Source organism: Aphelocoma coerulescens, chromosome 5, assembly GCF_041296385.1.
Source record: "Aphelocoma coerulescens isolate FSJ_1873_10779 chromosome 5, UR_Acoe_1.0, whole genome shotgun sequence".
Lineage (NCBI taxonomy): Eukaryota > Metazoa > Chordata > Aves > Passeriformes > Corvidae > Aphelocoma > Aphelocoma coerulescens.
In genome coordinates, this window is record NC_091019.1 from 15,192,264 (window position 1) to 15,209,735 (window position 17,472).

At 43.6% G+C, this 17,472-nt stretch overlaps 1 protein-coding gene across 11 annotated transcripts in view; it reads left to right on the forward strand.

The window, feature by feature from the left end:
* Positions 1-17,472, forward strand: part of DENND2B (DENN domain containing 2B) — a 154,359-nt gene that overhangs the window by 81,601 nt on the left and 55,286 nt on the right. For 8 of the 11 annotated variants that reach the window (XM_069016789.1, XM_069016786.1, XM_069016787.1 and 5 more), the window contains 2 exons: positions 11,943-13,157; positions 16,914-17,050. In XM_069016789.1, coding sequence (XP_068872890.1) covers positions 11,943-13,157; positions 16,914-17,050 — 1,352 coding nt within the window. Of the gene's footprint in view, positions 1-11,942; positions 13,158-16,510; positions 16,590-16,913; positions 17,051-17,472 lie in introns of those variants that run through there. The other 3 variants (XM_069016792.1, XM_069016794.1, XM_069016793.1) reach the window with 2 other exon arrangements.

A 17,472-nucleotide genomic window follows, 5' to 3' on the forward strand; every position in this document is an offset into this window, starting at 1 on the left:
CTGCGATGACGTATTTAAGAAGGGAAAAAAGTTACTGTGCAGGAGCAACTGCAGCTAGAGAGGAGAGGAGTGAGAATATGTGAAAGGAACAACTCTGCAGGCACCAAGGTCAGTGCAGAAGGAGGGGGAGGAGGTGCTCCAGGCACTGGAGCTCAGATTGCTTTGCAGCCTGTGGTGCAGCCCATGGTGAGGCAGCTGTGCCCCTGCAGCCCATGGCAGACCACGGGGATGCAGAGATCCACCCACAGCCTGTGGAGGACCCCATGCCAGAGCAGGTGGATGCCTGAAGGAGGCTGTGACCCCATGGGAAGCCTGTGCTGGAGCAGGCTCCTGGCAGGACCTGTAGACCCGTGGAAAGAGGAGCCTACGCTGGAGCAGGATTGCTGGGAGCACCTGTGATCTTGGGGGGACCCACACTGGAACAGCCTGTGCCTGAAGGACTGCATCCTGTGGAAGGGACCCACCTGGCACGGTTAATGAAGAGCTACAGCCATGGGAAGGACCCATCTTGGAGAAGTTTTTGGAGAACTGTCTCCCATGGGAGACACCTCATGCTGGAGCAAAGGAAGACTGTAACCATCTCCCGTGGGAGAGAACCCATGCCGGAGCAGGGGAAGAGTGTGACTGTCTCCAGTGGGAGCGATCCCATTCTGGAACAAGGGAAGAGTGCAGCTCTCTCCAGTGGGAGAGAGCCCATGCTGGAGCAGGGGAAGAGTGCAACTCTCTCCAGTGGGAGAGAGCCCATGCTGGAGCAGGGGAAGAGTGCAACTCTCTCCAGTAGGAGAGAGCCCATGCTGGAGCAGGGGAAGAGTGCAACTCTCTCCAGTGGGAGCAACCCCATTTCAGAGCAGGAGAAAAGTGTGACTGTCTCCAGTGGGAGAGACCCCATTCCAGAGCAAGGGAAGACTGTAATAACTGTCTCCAGTAGGAGTGATCCCATTCTGGAGCAGGAGAAAAGTGTGAATGTCTCCAGTGGGAGTGATTCTATTCTGGAACAGAGGGAGAGTGTGACTGTCTCCAGTGGGAGCGACTCCATTCTGGAACAGAGGGAGAGTGTGACTGTCTCCAGTGGGAGCGACCCCATTCCAGAGCAGGGGAAGAGTGTGAGAAGTCCCCTCCATGAGGAGGAAGCAGCAGCAGAAACACCGTATGATGAACCAACCACAGCCCCTGCTCCCCGTCGCTCTGAGCTGCTGCAGGAAAAGAGGTAGAGAAAATCAGGGGTGAAGCTGAGCTCAGGAAGAAAGGGGAGGGGTAGGGGAAAGGTGTTTCTAAGATTTGGGTTTGTTTCTCATGATCCTACTCAGGTTTGACTGATAATTATTTTTTTCCCCCAAATGACGTGATGGTAATTGGTAAGGAATTGCTCCCTGTCCTTATCCCAACCCATGAGCTTTTTTATATTTTCTGTCCCCTGTCCAGCTCAGGAGGGGGAGTGACAAGAGCAGCTTTGGTGGGTACCTGGCATCCAGCCACTTCTATGCACATTGGAAAGTGTACCAAGGGTCATGTTTGTCATCACAGCTGCAATTTATTTTGCATTCCATAAGGTCAGAGCCACTAAAGAAAATGATGATAAGAGAGGCTGGGGGTATAAACTTTGAAATCTTTCCTCCTTCAGATAAAGGATGCAATCTCCAAAGATGTTGTATACTCAATTAACTTGTTTCCTTCTCTCTTTCTTGTTTTACACCTCCATGAGTCATCTTTTACTTATCAACTGCTCCCTCTCCTTTCTGCTTTTCCAGGTGCCAAAAAAAAAAATCCTGCGTTTGATTTCTTTCTTTCAGTTGTTTACATAAAAGAGAGATATTGTATATATTTGAGACATATTACTACTGCTCCTGTCCAGAGTCTGTTATGAATGTTGGGTTACTTCTTAAAAAAGAAAAAAAGAAGTGTAACTCTTGGTCAGAAAACTCTTTTGCCTATCCTCAAGTGTTGCAATGAATGTCAGTGTGTGGGTGAGAGACAGACAACTTTCAAGGTGCAGTTGCATAACTCAGTGACTGGGAAGTTCACAGAGGACGGTAGTACCATTTATTTTGTTGGAAAAATAGTCGAAGTTTGAGACACAGATCTTTGGTGTTTGAAGCAGGTGGAAATCCACTCTTCTAAGGGACAAAAGAGAGAGGGCAAAACTTTTAAAATGAAGTTGAAGATCAAGGGCACACTTCTCCAGCTGTGTCATTCTAAGAGTAATGCAGTAACAAACAAAAAGCTGTCAGACTGCTTTATCCATATTACAGAAACATGTACAAAAGGTGTCCTTCAGGGAACATGTAAGTTTTCCTAGTGTGGAGTGTGCTGGTTTTATGCCAATGCTTCAGCTTTTTGCTTACAGAGAAGGTTGCAGCAAGTTGAACTGAGTTGCTACACTTGTCTTGACAACAGGATGGCACCCAGCTGCTGGTCAGAGATGAGTCTGCCCCTCAGAGGCCTGAGCAATCTTTGGGCAAAGTTTGAGATCAGAATTAGTTCTTTTCCCCTGCCTCAGATAGTCCATATGGCTTGTGACCCACCTTCCCAGTGCATGAGCTCCAAGCACACAGCACTGGGACAGGCTGGGTCTGATAGACTGTGTTTAGGCAGGGTGATGTTGAGGTTGTTCTGGATTCACAGAGATAATGCAGGAGATTCTATTCTGCTGGTGTTTTAAATTTTATTTTGTTTTGCTTTTTATTGTATTTCCTCTGAAGTGCAGTAACTCCAGAAGCAGCACAGATATTCTCAGATCTTTTCAATCACTTTAGTATTATCCTGTGTGACATATTGTATTTTCTCCAGATGTTTCAGGCCTCAGACCTGCTGGACTGTGATATTGGTAGTTGAAATGATGACAGAAATTAAGAACGCCTGTAGCATCCATAGCAGACAGACGGACAATGGCTTTCAGTTTTATAACCTGCTCTTCCAGGATACTTTCTCAATGTGTTACATAAACTAATTTGCAAAACTGTATGAAAGAAACATCTACAGAAAGATCTCACTGGGCATTGTCAGCACATTGGGGACCACAGCTAAGCTGGTGGGACTGGAAGGATAATGTGGACACTGGTAGGAAAGGCAAATAAAATATATTTATTCTGAAATGAGCTCTTCTGAGTGGATGAGATTAAGAAAGTTTGTTAAAGATGGGATGGAGTCCTGAATTCTTATTCTTTTTCTGTCCCTGTTAGATAGTTATACTTGAAACTATTTGAGGAGGTTTTGCATGCCCTAAAAGTTGATTTATATGTGAAGCAGGGAAAGCAGGCTTGTCTGTATTCTGGATTAGTGTGCAGCCAGGGTTTAGGAGTTTTGACTTCCTGTTCAGTTCTTTTCTCTGTGGATATAGAGTATTTCAGAAAAGTATAGAGTGACCTTGTAAGGTTTTCTGGCTTGTCAGGGCAGAAGAGGGATGACCCTATTTTACAACAACTTTTCCAAACCAGAATTCTAGATTTGGAGGTTGCCAAACCCAGAATGCCCTCAGACACATTGAAAACTAAGCATCACAATTCATAAAAATAATTTTTAGCCCTTCCCAAATTGTGTGTATGTGAGCATAGAAAACTTGGAAAACTTTGTCAGAATTAGTTCTACGGAGTTTATTGCTTTGATATTCCAGGACAGATGAGCCAGCCTGTTGAAAAATCACCTGTGCTTTGAAAAAGCAAAGTCGAGAGCCTCATTGTGCACTGGGATTTTGAACAGTCAGCATGTTCAGACATGCTGCTTAAGAACAAGTTTCAAGGACTGGCAGTTCTTAAATAGACAAATGAAGGTTTGTGCTTTCTGCCTGGTTTAAGAAAGTGCCATCACTTGCTGTGTTGCCACTCCCTCTCCAGCAAAACTCCCAAGATCTTAAGAAATCAGGTGAGACTAAAACATACTGAGCCAATTCCAGAACAATAAAAATAGTGGAGCTGTAACAATGGAAATATCTATTGCATAAATTATTATTCAGAACATGTTATGGGAAAAGACTAACTCCAAGGGAGGCTTCCCTTTTTCAACTGTGAATCATATTTTTTGAGGAGAAAACAAGAGATGGTCCTATGAAACCAGTGCAATGTACTTATATGGAAAAGAGAGAATAGCTCACTCTGATACTTCTGTTCTTGCTTTTTGATTTTTTCACAGTCAGCTTCTGATCCCTGTGATGGAAAGTACAGTCCAGGCTCATTGGTATTCTTTGCCTTGGGTAGTTATTTGTGTCTGAACAGAGGAGGTGAAAAAGGCTTAAATGGGGAATTGTTTAAAGACCATCCTGCCCTTGCCTTGTAACAGAGCAGAAAACTGCCATAAATCTGGAGTGGCAGGGAATCTAACCCTCTGAGTGTAGATAATTTCACAATTTCCTGTTATCTTCTTCCCCCTGACTTGGCAAAGACACCTAGTGCATGCAGATTGATGGCATTTTATTTTACAGTCATTCCTCGTGGTCAGATTTGTCTTGCTGTCTTGGCTTTATGGATCCCGTCTAATTCAAGTGTTTAGCATCTGACTCATCAACTTTGATTTCTTTGCCCTTTTTCTGTACAGTGGTAGAACATAGTTGCCACTTCACGTAATTTACTTTGGCAGAATGACTCCTGCATTTCCCTGGTGTAAATCAGACCTTTTTGCTTCTGAGCCATAAAAACACAGCTCAGCTGCAGTCAGCTGTGATTGTGTGTACTTTCTCTTCATGAGCCAAAGGCAAAGGCCCAGAGCCCTGGGGGGGGGGGAGGGGGGTGTGTTAAACACAGGAATTCAGCAGAGCACCCCTGCAAATGCACACCACAATTGTTATCATTGACTCAGTACTTCTTGGGAACACAGACACCAGAGCTTTTCAAAACCGCACACAGAGCTTTATTTTAGTTTCGCTGTCCTATCATTTTGTAGCTAGTTCTGATATGGTTTCAGTTTTTATTTAAATGGAAAGTATCAAAATTCCTTGGGGAAAAGAAATTCAGAAGTAAAAATAGGAAAATAACTGGTATTTCTATTTTTGTTCTATCTTTAAACATTTTGTGATTTGTTGTCCACTTTGATTTTATTGCCTCATTCTCTCTAAATGCTGGGACTTTTCCATCCCAGCACATGTTCATGACAGTGAGCCTATTTCAAACAATCCTATAAATGCGGACTAACTGTAAAGTTAAGAAAGTACAAGTTTTTGTCTTGTTTTTGTCACAATCCCAAAGTCAACAAAAACAGGGGGATGTTGTCTGGAATGCAGAGTTTTGGGGATTTTTAGCCATACTCCCGGTGAGAGCTCAAAAATCATAAAGGGTCTGGTGCAAGAGGGTTTGTTCTGCTACCACTTACATCACTTTGCTTTCCAAGAGAGAGGCAAGACACGACAAGTTGCACCATTTGCTCCATCACCAAGCTGAATCACCTCAGAAACCACCTTACTAGTGTGTACCCAGCATTTGAGTGTGAAAAGTTCACCTCCTTTATTCACCATAAGACCTTACTTAGATTTAAGATAATTAAATATAATCTGTAATTATCTACTTGAGTTATGTAGAAAATGAAAATGCTGAGTGCTGTGAGAATGCAGAATATATATTGTAACAGAAAGGTTTACGGCCAAATGAAAGTGGATTTAAATTCAGTAGTGCAGGAGGTCCCTTTGGCCTTAATGTTCCCATAATCCCTAGTTACAAGGAGTAAAAAGAACATTTTTAAAGTCCTTTTCTCCTCCAGGAATAATTAATACACTGAAAGATTCAATTTGTATTCTTTGATGCAGTATACAAGGCAGTTGTCCAGGCCTAGATGCTCATTTATAATTGAAAAGAAAAAGAACTCGAAGGATCATCAGTACATGGGATCCATATGGGCCACCTCAACTAAGCAGCAAAGCCATTTCAGATCACCTGTTGTGGTGATGGTTGTACTTTTTACCCTCATGTTGAGCACCTGGTGACCCAATCAGACCAGCCTGACTCCCTGCATTTGTCCCCTGCTTACAGCAATGCCTTGCTGAGTCTTTGCAGCTGTCACTGTCACTGTCTGTCTGTCTGTCCCCTCTGGTGAGGATGCAGCTAGGGGTGAGGAAAGGAAAGGAAATGGCACATTGTCACAAGCAAATAATGCTAAATCCATGCTGCTCTGTGAAATGACTTGTTCCATAACTCATCTCAAATTGCAACCACACCACTGACTGCTAGTGTTTGACAGCTAAAAGCGGACTCCTCACAGTCCTTTGGAGGAAAGCGTAGAGGAAGTTCATTATTAGCTCTAGTATAGGGAGAGAAAGGGGGAAATTTTGGAGAAGTGTCCCTCATCATCGCTTTCAATCAAAGTCCTTAAAGGCTTTTGGTCTGCTTTGAATTACTCTGCCTTTTTGCACCTGAAGAGGCCTGGGAGATTGCTGTACTGCAGTGGTGTGTTCAGTTTTTGTTTGTGCAATAGTATTGATTTATACTGGGAGCTTTCCCAAGAATGTCTGACAAAGGCAGAAGAGTTTATGTGCTCTGTTTGTTTGCTCTGTTTGTTTGCTGGGTGATTTCCTGGCAGCACTGCCCTTGGGGGGTGTGGAACTGCTTGTTACAAGGAGCTGTGGGTACTGAAGCTCTGCAAAAGTGCTGGTTCTGTCCAGGTCACAGAAGGAATGGGACATAAACACCGCTTCTAATTTGAGCTTCTGTTGGTCTCTACATATTTTCTCTCCTCTGTCTGCTTTGTCAAATCAAGTGGAAGTTTGATATGAATGAATACCATGGTGAGCCATTAACATCTGTTCTCAGCAGCCGTACATCAAAATGTGCACCGTGTAGTGAATGGTTCCAGTTAGCAGGTGAATAGGGTGTGATTCCCTCTCACTTTGCCTTGCTCTGGGAAGGATGGATTCCAGTATTTGCACTCAGAGTGGCTGGCAGTTGGTAGCTGAACATTTCTTAGCATTCTAGCTTACAAATTTCCAGAGAATTTCAAAGTTACATCCTCATTTACCTATCAGGGCAGCTTTAGTGTGTCTATTAAACATGAGTTTTTCTGCCCTTGCAAGGAGAAATTTCTTTTGCTTTTGTTTCAGATCTTCTTAAATATCGGCTAGAGCAACAACAAGTCTATAGTGTTGTGTCCAGGCAAATCTACTCATTCCCAAACTCACAATCCTATGGTCACAGCTGATTCTGATGTCATTGTTACCCTGAAACAGGTTAGGTTGTCCTGATGAAATTGCACAATGCCCTAAGAAGAACCAGGGATTGGGAAAAAAAAACCTAAACAAAACACTAAGAAAGCAAAATTTTTCCTAACAAAAGTGAGGAGAAAGTCCTGAGGGGTAAAACTGGTGCTGGGAGTCATTGCATGAGCTCACCTAACATCAGTGTCATTGGGAAATGATGGCATCTCATCAACAGGAGCCTGGAAAACCCAGTACCTTTTTGTCAGCATGTTCCTTGTTCTTTCACCAGTAAATGGGCTCCCATGCATGAGCATGTTGAAGTGGGAAATTCCCTGGATCAGAGTGCCAAAATCTGTCCTACTATTCTGTATGTGTTGGTTTAAGAAGAGCAGATGGGGTTTGCAAAACTGAAAAATTGCTGAGTGGCTTCTTCCAGCTGGCCTTTCCCCAGGACAGGATGGTCTTTGTGGTCACTCCTGACACTTCAGAAAAGCTAAAACAGTGCTGCAGAGTCTGAGCTGCTTAGAGGTCAGAGTGGGGGCAGTGAGAGTTGGGAGTCCTGTAACTCTTTCAAGGCAAGTCACTTAAAGCACCCTCCAGTCCCTGTTAATGCCTGAAATGCAACCTAAGACTTTTCTTAGTGTATATAAAGTGTATAAAGTGTGTGGATCTTGGATGCAAATGCCTCAACAAATGCACATTCTGGTTATCCACCCATACTCTGATTTCCAAAAGATAGAAAACCAGCTCTTGAGCTGCTCTTCTTTCTAGCTGCCTCCTGTTGTTGAAAGCTACTCATGAAATGGTGGGAATTTTCTACATCCATTTCTTTTTTCTGGAGTTGATGCTTGGCATTGGAAGCAGGAAGGAGCTGTGCTTCTGCTCTACTGGATCAAAAGGCCAGGCCCCCTGGTTTTAATACTAATTTTGTATTGCCCACTGTAAGAGTGGTTTCCAGGAATTAAATTCTTCCTCTTCTACAAATGGACAAATGTTAGCATCCACATTTTGCGGGAAGAATATTGGTGTCTTGTCCAAAATTAGAGACCTTTTGACTTTTTGGTCAGATAGAGGGTAAGAACTCAGGCACTTTTGGCATGGAGAACCAGCCCTTCTCCACCCCCACAGATTTTTAGTGTAAGTCAGTCTTGCTAAAGGGCAGGAATTCAGTTTTTTTATCTTTTGCCTTGTGATGAATAGGTTGCAAATTATCTCAAAGCAAGTGCTTCTGTTCTCTACTTGGTGCAGCTGAGATACAGCTCCACTTGTATCCACATGTGTTCACTGGACCTGGTGAAAGGAGATGCCTTTACTAGAGCAAACAATATATGTGAGAGCAGCCCTCGAGAATTACCGATTTTGTAAGTTACAAGTTTTTTCTACATTTGGGTGAGAAAAAGAAAAACTGGAGAGAAGAGACTGAATCAGAACGTGAAGATCAGTTGTAACTACAGTTCAAAATCCTAAAGAGCATGACTGATATTATCAGTTTCCTCCTACTGTGGGTAACTGCTGATTTCTCAAGGAACAAACCACAACAGCAAAGCTAAGCATGGTCTAGAGAGCTGGAAAGCAACTCTTGGATTCTGTCTGCTCTCCTCAGTGAGCAGCAATGAGTCCAGGCAGAAAGGTGGTTCCAGAGTCTGTGACCTGTTTAGAGGGCATCGTGGGCTGCTTGGCAGCCTTTGAGATTGCAGTGCACAGCTGCCTTGCTAAGGGTTTGGGAACTGCACACCTAAGGCTGCATGTTGGAAGAATGCCCTTAGGGAACCAGAGCAACTTATTACAGTGTCTTCTGAGAAATACTGATATCCTCAAAGAAATATCCTTGCCCAGAATGAAGGTGTTGGTCAAGGGAACTTGTTAAGGAAGCTGAACTTGATTCCATAATCTCTATTTATGCTGTTTATACATGATATTTGTAAAGTTTATGTAATAATATGCATTGTAAGGTGCTGCACTGCATCACTGTGTATGCAGGAGACTTCAACAAAAGCATTTTGCTTTACAGTCTTTTTGTGGAACGTTGCAAGTTTCTTAATTTTTATCTCTGTCCAGTAATACTGGTTTTAAAGTCTGGGGAACTGTTGTGCCTTCAAGAGAATATTCTTCTAATGGAAGTAGGTTTCTTGGGCAAGATCCAATTTATTATCCACTGATCAGCTTCTGGACTTGTTTTTTTCTTTCATTCTGTTACTTAGCAGCATCCTTTAGGGAATGCATGCTGAAACCATCAGCTTTGTTCCTCTTTGCTGTTGAATTATTCCTATAGATTCTCTCTGGATTACTTAAATTTAGAGTGTAATGCAGTGTAAAACAGAATCTCTTTCTTCACTGATGTAACCCAAGTCCTTGAGAGTAAACTCCTGCAGAAGGCCTGTGGCTCTGCAGCCCCAGTCTTGTGCAGTGGAAGTGAGGGGGAATTTTGTAGCTGAATTTGGGGATTTCAACACTAAGCTTTAATTGCAATTACCTTACTGGGGACATGGAGTTTAAAAGAATGGCTCATACCTCTTAAGAAAAAATGTTTTGCAACTTCTTCTGGTTATGCAAACCATAATTTTCCCCTTTTCCTCCTTTCCTGATGAATCACCAAACCTTTTCCTGACAGTGGAAACAGCTGAAAAGATATTTCTTAGAGTATAAGGACATAAAGGTCTATGCCTATGGTATTTTTTGTGCAGTGTGTCAAAGGCAGAGAGAGGTGTCTATGATTCTCAGATTGTCAGCATATCCTTCACCTCTGCTGTCCCATTCTACTGACCTTACTCCAGTCATTTTTTATTTTATTCTTGCTCTTGTCAATACAGATTAGACCCTAATAAGTAAGTTGTAACATGCTAAAGTGTTCCACAGGGTCTCTTCTGTCCCTATCCTGTAGCTGAATCCTGACAGTGGATTTAGCCAACATGCAGCTTCTGAGGCTGTAGTCTTTAGATGTAAAATACACTTCCACTGGGTGATGCCTGTTTCCTTGAGAGAAATGTCACTGCAGCTCTGGGACAGGCCTGCGTGACATGAAAGAATTAGCAGAATGCGATCGCAAATCTGAGCTGAGGCAGGGTTAAGAATAATATAAAAATTTGGCTTTGAGGTATTAACCTGAAGAGATTGAGACGAGACAGGCAAAAAGAATGAAGAATCAGGGTGCCCCACCAAGCCTGAGGAGGCTGATTCAGGTTTCATTTTCAGATCTATAAGGCTATGTCGGCCAAGGTAATTCCAGGTAATCCACTACAAACTCTGCGCTGCAACAGCCAGCCAAAAGCACTCATCATCTGTCACCTGCTTTTGATCTTCTGACATCTCTTAAGACACCTGTCTGCAGCTGTATAGAATGGCAGGAAATTCAACTTCTGGGATGCAAAGAGCATATTCTGGCATGCATCCTTTCTCTCCTGAAATAACTGCTTTAGGCAGTTGTTTTGGGAGTATTTGCCATCATCTTTGACATGGCATCTCTTTTTCTACAGGCATGTTTATCTTTCAAAACCATAAAGAAATAAAAGTCACCAAGTGGTGTAACTTCTGTGACAAATAGACTTGCTTGTCTCAGACTTCTGAAAAAAGGTTCCCTTTTGTGATAATTTGATTATTGTATCTTTCTGACCAGAACTTTTCTCTTTTGTGATATTTTCAAGCTTTGATTGTGAAGGAAACTGTAGGATGATTGTGTAGGAAACTGGGATGAAATCTGATAATTTGGTTTGGGGTTGCATTTGAAGGAAAAGAAAATATTTCCTACGTCAAAGTAAATTTTTCAGAAATCACGCCAGTGCTCGGGAGTTTTTGGATTAATGCACAGAAGTTGGCATCTCTACTGTAGGTATTGGCTGGCTGTTGGAAACAAAACAATATAGCAGCAGAGATCTTCTGAATCTCTTCTCCCTTTGCTACAGTGCAGACATTTGCTCCTTTGATTTCTTTTGGTCAAGCAGGTTTTCATTTGGATCTTGTCTGTGTACAGGACAGATGATAAAAAGCAGCTTGTTGTCCACAGCCTTGTTGTTCGCATAGCACAAACTTAATTGCATATGCGAGGCATTACTTAGGGGTCTTTCCTCTTTTTCCTGTACTGTTTGGAACAGAAGGGGGTTAATGTTAAAGGAGTTGTGATTATTTCTGCCATGATTTGTATGTATGGATTTTGGCAGGGCAGCAAACCCCCTTTTTTGACATGGTTTTGGCTTAATTTCCTTATTGCTGGCTCATCACTGATGAGCCGAATGATTAATGTGTTATTTAGTTTCCTTGTGTCTTTTGTTCTTAAAAGTCCTTGCAACAACGTACAAAACCCCAGTAACAATAGCTGATTTTGCAAACCATGGCTAGAATTTGTTCCAAGGGTTTTTTCCAGGGTAACACTGAGATCTTTCTATGTAGTTTATATTCTCCAACACACAGTGTGGGCAGATTAATGTGTTTTCTCAGTGTGTAATATTCTTTTGGTAAGAAACTACTTCTGTTTGATAAGAGGAATTTAATCTGTTGGCCACAGCATCAGACTGAAGATGAACCAGGTCTACTCATCTGCAGGTAGTATATGCTTTCAAGGCAGTGGTTTGCTATGAGAATCTCAGCTGGCTTTAAGTTCAGGAGTGAAACAGAGGCGAGAAAACTTGTTTTGGATGTGCCAAGTGTCCTGCTCATGGTCCATCACTGACACCAGTTAAATGCTGCCACCTCCCACCCCTGACTCTGTGGCCGAGTGGTCACTGGTGTCTTAACGATGCTTTGGTCTTGCAGTGTGGAGACTTTCAGCCAGAAGAAATTTGGCAAATAACTCCAGTTTCCCCAAGGCCTTGATTTTTTTATTTCTTTCTGTTTCCAGGTGCCAGTCAGCCACTCCGCCGCCCCTGTTGTCCCCGCGAAGAAGCCCTGCCTACCCTCTCAGCGACAGCGAGGACTCTTCCCGCTCTACTGGGCTCTCCAAAGTCTCCAGCTCCAGACTGTGCCTCAAGGACTGGAAAAGCCGCACCTCTACGCTGAGAAGCACCTCCACGAGCCCATCGGACACCGACTCCCCGAGCCACCCCGTCAAAGCCATCAGTGTGGGTGCTTTGGATAAAAGGCTGTCTGTGTTCAAGGCTGACCAAAAGGAGACTCCAAATGAGGCTCAAGATGGGGAAGCAATAGGGAGCCATCCGCTCACCAGGAGCACTCTGTCCTTAGGCACTGCCACCAAACTGAGGACCCTCTCCATCAGCAGGGTGAGTGTCCGCTCGCAGGCGCTGGACATCAGGCAGAAGATCACAGAATGGGAATGCCGCCGGGAGCTGTCCCCCAGAACGAGTGTGTGTGTGGACAAGAGGGATGCTGGGGAGAGGTCGGGCAGTGAGAGCTGCCCCAGTGTGCTGACCTCTCCCTGCAGCGACAAGACATTTGATTTCAAAGGGCTCAGAAGAATGAGCCGAACATTTTCCGAGTGCTCTTACCCAGAAACCGAGGAGGAGGAACTGCTGGACAGGGATTCCTGCCATCGGTTTGAAAAGAGACCAGGCAGGAGCGAACCTTCTTCTGCCACTTTCCTTAAGAGCCATGTGAGGAAAGAGTCCTCTGCCGTGCTCAACAGAATCCAGAAGATCGAGCAAGCACTGAAGGAGCAGTCGGGCAGAGGCCTCCCCCAGTTACCAAGTAGCTGCTACAGCGTTGACAAAGGGAGGAAAAAGTCTGGGACTCTGAGTACTGTGGAGGGACTGAGTGAAACCCTGAGTGATAGCAAAGGAGGGAGTGTTATTTTGGGGAGTGAACCAGAAACACCTCCTGAGGCTGAGAAAAGCAGTAAAACAAAACAGGGGGTTACTGCGAACTCAGCTGGCCCCAAAGTGCTCCTGGAAAGCCCGGCTAACAGCGCCGTGAATCCCGTCCCCAAGCCCAAACGCACCTTTGAGTACGAGGCAGACAAATCCCACAAAAGCAAACCAAGCAATGGCCTACCTCCATCTCCCACACCTGCTGCTCCTCCTCCCCTCCCGTCCACTCCTGCACCCCCCGTGACCAGAAGGCAGAAGAAAGAGTCGCGCTTTCACAGAAAATCCCAGAATAGGTAAAAGTTAAGGAAAATCTGCTCAGTTCTCCAAAGAAACAAACAAATAAATAAATAAATGGGCTGTATTTTTGTAGTAACAGTATTTTAAGTTTGCCCTCTAATGCAATGCTTTTGACATAAAAAAAGCTAGGAGTTGCATGCAAGACAAGTGTTTTTCCTGCTGCTCTGCTCTGATGGGATGCACTGGTACAATACCTTTGCATGCCTTCAGTTTTGGAGTTCTACGATCTGCATTCCTCGATCCCCCAAAAAGGCTCTAGGTTAGGTGTGCTAAAGGTTTTCTAGTTCATTTTGGCACAGATGCCCTTAATTGTGATTGTTAATGGACCATAATTTCATTATTGTCTGGTAGTGGGACCATAGCTGATCCCTCACAGTCTTTTCTTCCTGTAAAATGTACCTGCAGAGGTTTTCTCTTTCCAAAGTTCATTACTTTAGCAGTTGTGTCAGTTTTATGCAGTGCAGATGATTTTATTTAATTCAGTGCTCAGGAATATTATCCTAAGTTACTGTTAAAATCTGTGGAGGATTAATGCTGAGAAAACTGTTTTATCACAGGCAGTCCTTTATATCCTTCCTGAGTTAATGATAGGGAGAGTGTATGGCAACAATTCCCCAGCAATCTCTGGAGCTTGGCTTGTTTTAACCACGTGATTGATTTTTGAGTTTTAGACATGGTGGAACTCATTCTGCTCATTGCTTAGAAAATTTTAGGCATAGTTGTTGCTAAGCATTCAAATTACAGCATTTTTTAACGAATTCCCCTGTCTGTGCCTGTGCATGATACACACCTTCCCTTGATATTTAGTGATGAGGTCTGCGAGGAACTGCTAAACACCACCTCAGATGCACACTATCCCTTCAGTATCTACTGCTTGCTGTTGGTTCAGTTATTGAAAGTTTGTCCACACAATTATACTGACCTGAATTATAGTGGGGCAGGAAGAGGAGAAGAGGAGCCTTCATATTCTGTCCTTCCCTCTCAGGAGACACCTGCTTCTGAAAGATCAAACAGCTCTGCTGAGGCGTGTTGTTTCTCCCAGAAAGGTGTGGGGGGATGTGGAAAGTCAAGCTCTGATTAGCAGTGCTTATCTTTGAGTCCTGACAATAATCTCAGAGGAAGTAAATCTAGTTTTTAATGAGAATTTGTGAAATAAAGCTGCCCTCAGTTTGTTCAGCACAGCACTGGCAATGTGCAGAAGTCAATAATTTTTAAATGTTCTGGTGTAAGTGATACCCTTTATTATTGGAAAAGGGGAAACTCATCTAAGAACCACAGTATTTTATCACAATGAGTTTTTGAGATAGTTTTGAAGCTGCTTTCCAGAAGAGGTACAATTCTGCTTGCACCTGCTGTTCTGCAGGTTCAGTCTCCTGTCTTAGCAGAGTTAGACAACAGCACAGTTCAGCAAAGGAGCTTCAGGCCTGGGTTAGGGCTAGGAGAAACAAGCCTTCCAAAAAGCATTATTTATCAATTTAAGTTGTAGAATATAAGTTGTAGGATTAACAGGGTTGTCATGTGTATCTGATGATCCTTGCAATTCAGTTTGACATTTTACTGGGTAGGTATCCATTCATTTGTAACAGCTTTACCCAGTGTAGTTTAATGACTTCTCTGGACACACCTCTTGTTAATCATGATCTAAATAAGTTCAAATCAACCTCCCAAAAATCTCAGGTTCGCTGGCTATCTTAAATGGTGGGTGGAAATCCTTTATAAAAATCTCAATTTTATTGTCTTTGCCACTGTTCTTCCTTCAGTTACAGAAAGGAGAACTCCAAGATTTACAAAGAACTTAAGACCATACAAGTCATCTAAGAATATTTGGTTGATAGTAATTACTGAAATCTCAGTATCTAAACTGTTCTTTTTTTGAGAACAGACATAACTCATTGTGTCTGCAGCTTGTAGCTGTGTGTTTCAGATTGAACATACATGTGGTTTGCACTCCCTGGAATGTCATGAGAATGGACTGACGGTATTTATTTTCCCAATACTTTGGTTGAAAGCACTGGTTTTATTTTTGGTGGCTAATTCAACATTCTAGTAATATGGAGGAAGTCTCTCATGTTTGCCTGCTAGCAGAAAGCCAGGCTGGATCTGGGGAATCTGCTGCCAGCAGTTGCTTTAACATTTCAGAGTGGTGTGAGCTGGGTGTTCCCTAGCAGTTGGAAATCCTCTGGCACACACAGAGTGCAGGAGAGGAGTGTCACAGCATAGGCTTGGGACACATGGACCACAGCTGAGTGTCGGTCCACAAAGCCATTCCTGTCATCCTATACAGTGTCACCACATCAGAGTGGTGCCTTGAAATCTATAGGAGCTGGATATTTAACTACTTTAGGAAGTCTCATTTCATACACAGCTATGTCTCCAGTGTGTCAGCATCCTTTGTAACTGTGAGTAGCTGTGGAGGAGCAGTTGTTTGGATCTGACATGCACAGACTGTTTCTGCCACAATCCTGATGTGAATAACTTGGACCTGGATATTCTGAAGATTAGGGAAAGGGGAGAGAGGAGGCTCCTAAGCCCGATCCTGAGCTGTAAGCCTGCTCCAGCAGATAAATAGGAAATGCTCTTTTCAAATGTATTGTTCTCTGCAATAGTCACTGTGTTACCTGTAGGGATGCTTGAGCCATTTCACAGGCCAAAGTGTCTCATGAGACTCTGTCACTGCCACATGGATATGCTGTAACATATGCTTCACTCCAGCTGGGAAGAAGAAGAAGCAGGGTTGATGGTAGGATGATTTACTGTTAATCTAGTTTGGGTCTCAGTGAGTGAAGCATGCAGACCAGCACAGTCCATGCAAGCCTTGCAGCACCATGGGATTTATGCTCTGACCTGAGCCCATTTTTCTCACTGTTTCATCCTCAGCTGTAAATCAATGCAATGAATGCCAGCCCCCGTACTGCTAGCACTGCAAATTGTGGCCCTCCCAGCTTGAGTGTAGATAGCTTGAGAGTGGGAAGAACTCGGCCTCTTCTACCTCTAGAACTGCTCAGCAGTACCTGGGGCAGGTGTGGGTGGGAGGTGGTGAATCACCCCGGGTGGGAGACAAGTTGTGTGTGTTCACCTGACCCAGCTGGTCCTCACCTTCCTGCCAGAAAGGCCAAACCTTCAGCCCCCAGCCGTCAGCCCAGGTTTCTCATGCACCCCAGGGATCATTAATTTCCTCAAGGCTTTCTCCTTTGCTGTCAGTGCTTGGCACGGGGTGTGCAAGGGAAACAGGTGACTTTCACACGAGTCTGCCTTTGGCATTTGTACACTGAGCTCTGTGCAGGAACGTATCTGAAAGTTCAAGATGTGAATGGTGTCAAACTAAGGCTACGTCTCCCAGAGAAACCAGTGCAGGAATGCTTTCCAGACACTGTGTCTTTCTTTAGGAGAGAGGGCTACATGTTTCTTGGGCCTCTGGAAAGAACAAGGTAATTTCTAATCTGAGGATTGTGCTGCTAATTTACTCTGTAAACTTGGAAAAATATCACATATTTTCTTGGTATTTTCTTCCTGTCTGCATAATTGGGTAACAATACTTCCAACTTCATAGAAGTGTCATAGATGATTATACTAGAGACTGCTGTGAGCACAGGACTTATGGTTTGCTAAAAATTAGTCCTTAAAGCATAATGTGGGATCTTTTTTTTTTGTTGTGGTTCACTTTATATATATTTCTTAGCAAGCAAATGCTCATCTAAATGTTTGAATAATTTTGCATTCTTGTTACTAATTATTATTGTTTTAAACTTTAGAAAATCCTTTGAGTTTGAGGATGCCTCAAGCCTGCAGTCCCTGTACCCTCCCTCCCCAACTGAAAATGGAACCGAGAGCCAGCATAAATTTGGATCCAAGAGCACTTTAGAAGAAAATGCCTATGAAGACATTGTAGGTAAGAAGCTGCTGCAGAACACGGGCTCACAGCAGGATGTTGAGTGGCTGTGGGCAGGCCGTGTATTGCTGAACACATGCCCTGTGCAGGAACATTCAGTGCTGTCAGTAAAGAGAGATTAAATGGAGGCTAAATGGGTTTGATCCTTCAGTGCAAATGTAGCTCTCAGGCTGCATGCAGGAAGTCTTGATTCTTTCAGACTTCACTGGGTAGTATTGGAAACAGACTGTTTGGTCAGCTTTTTGCCAATGCTTTTCAAGTACCAAATCGTTCTTTTTATCGAGATCTTGGCTTGAAGCCTTGAGTGGTGTAAAAATGTAAAGAACAGAACCCGAGACAGTGTTTACAGAACTATCCAATAGCAAGATTAACCTCAGAGGCCTTGTGTGGTCAGCCTGAGCTTTTCAGGACTCCGGTGTGGA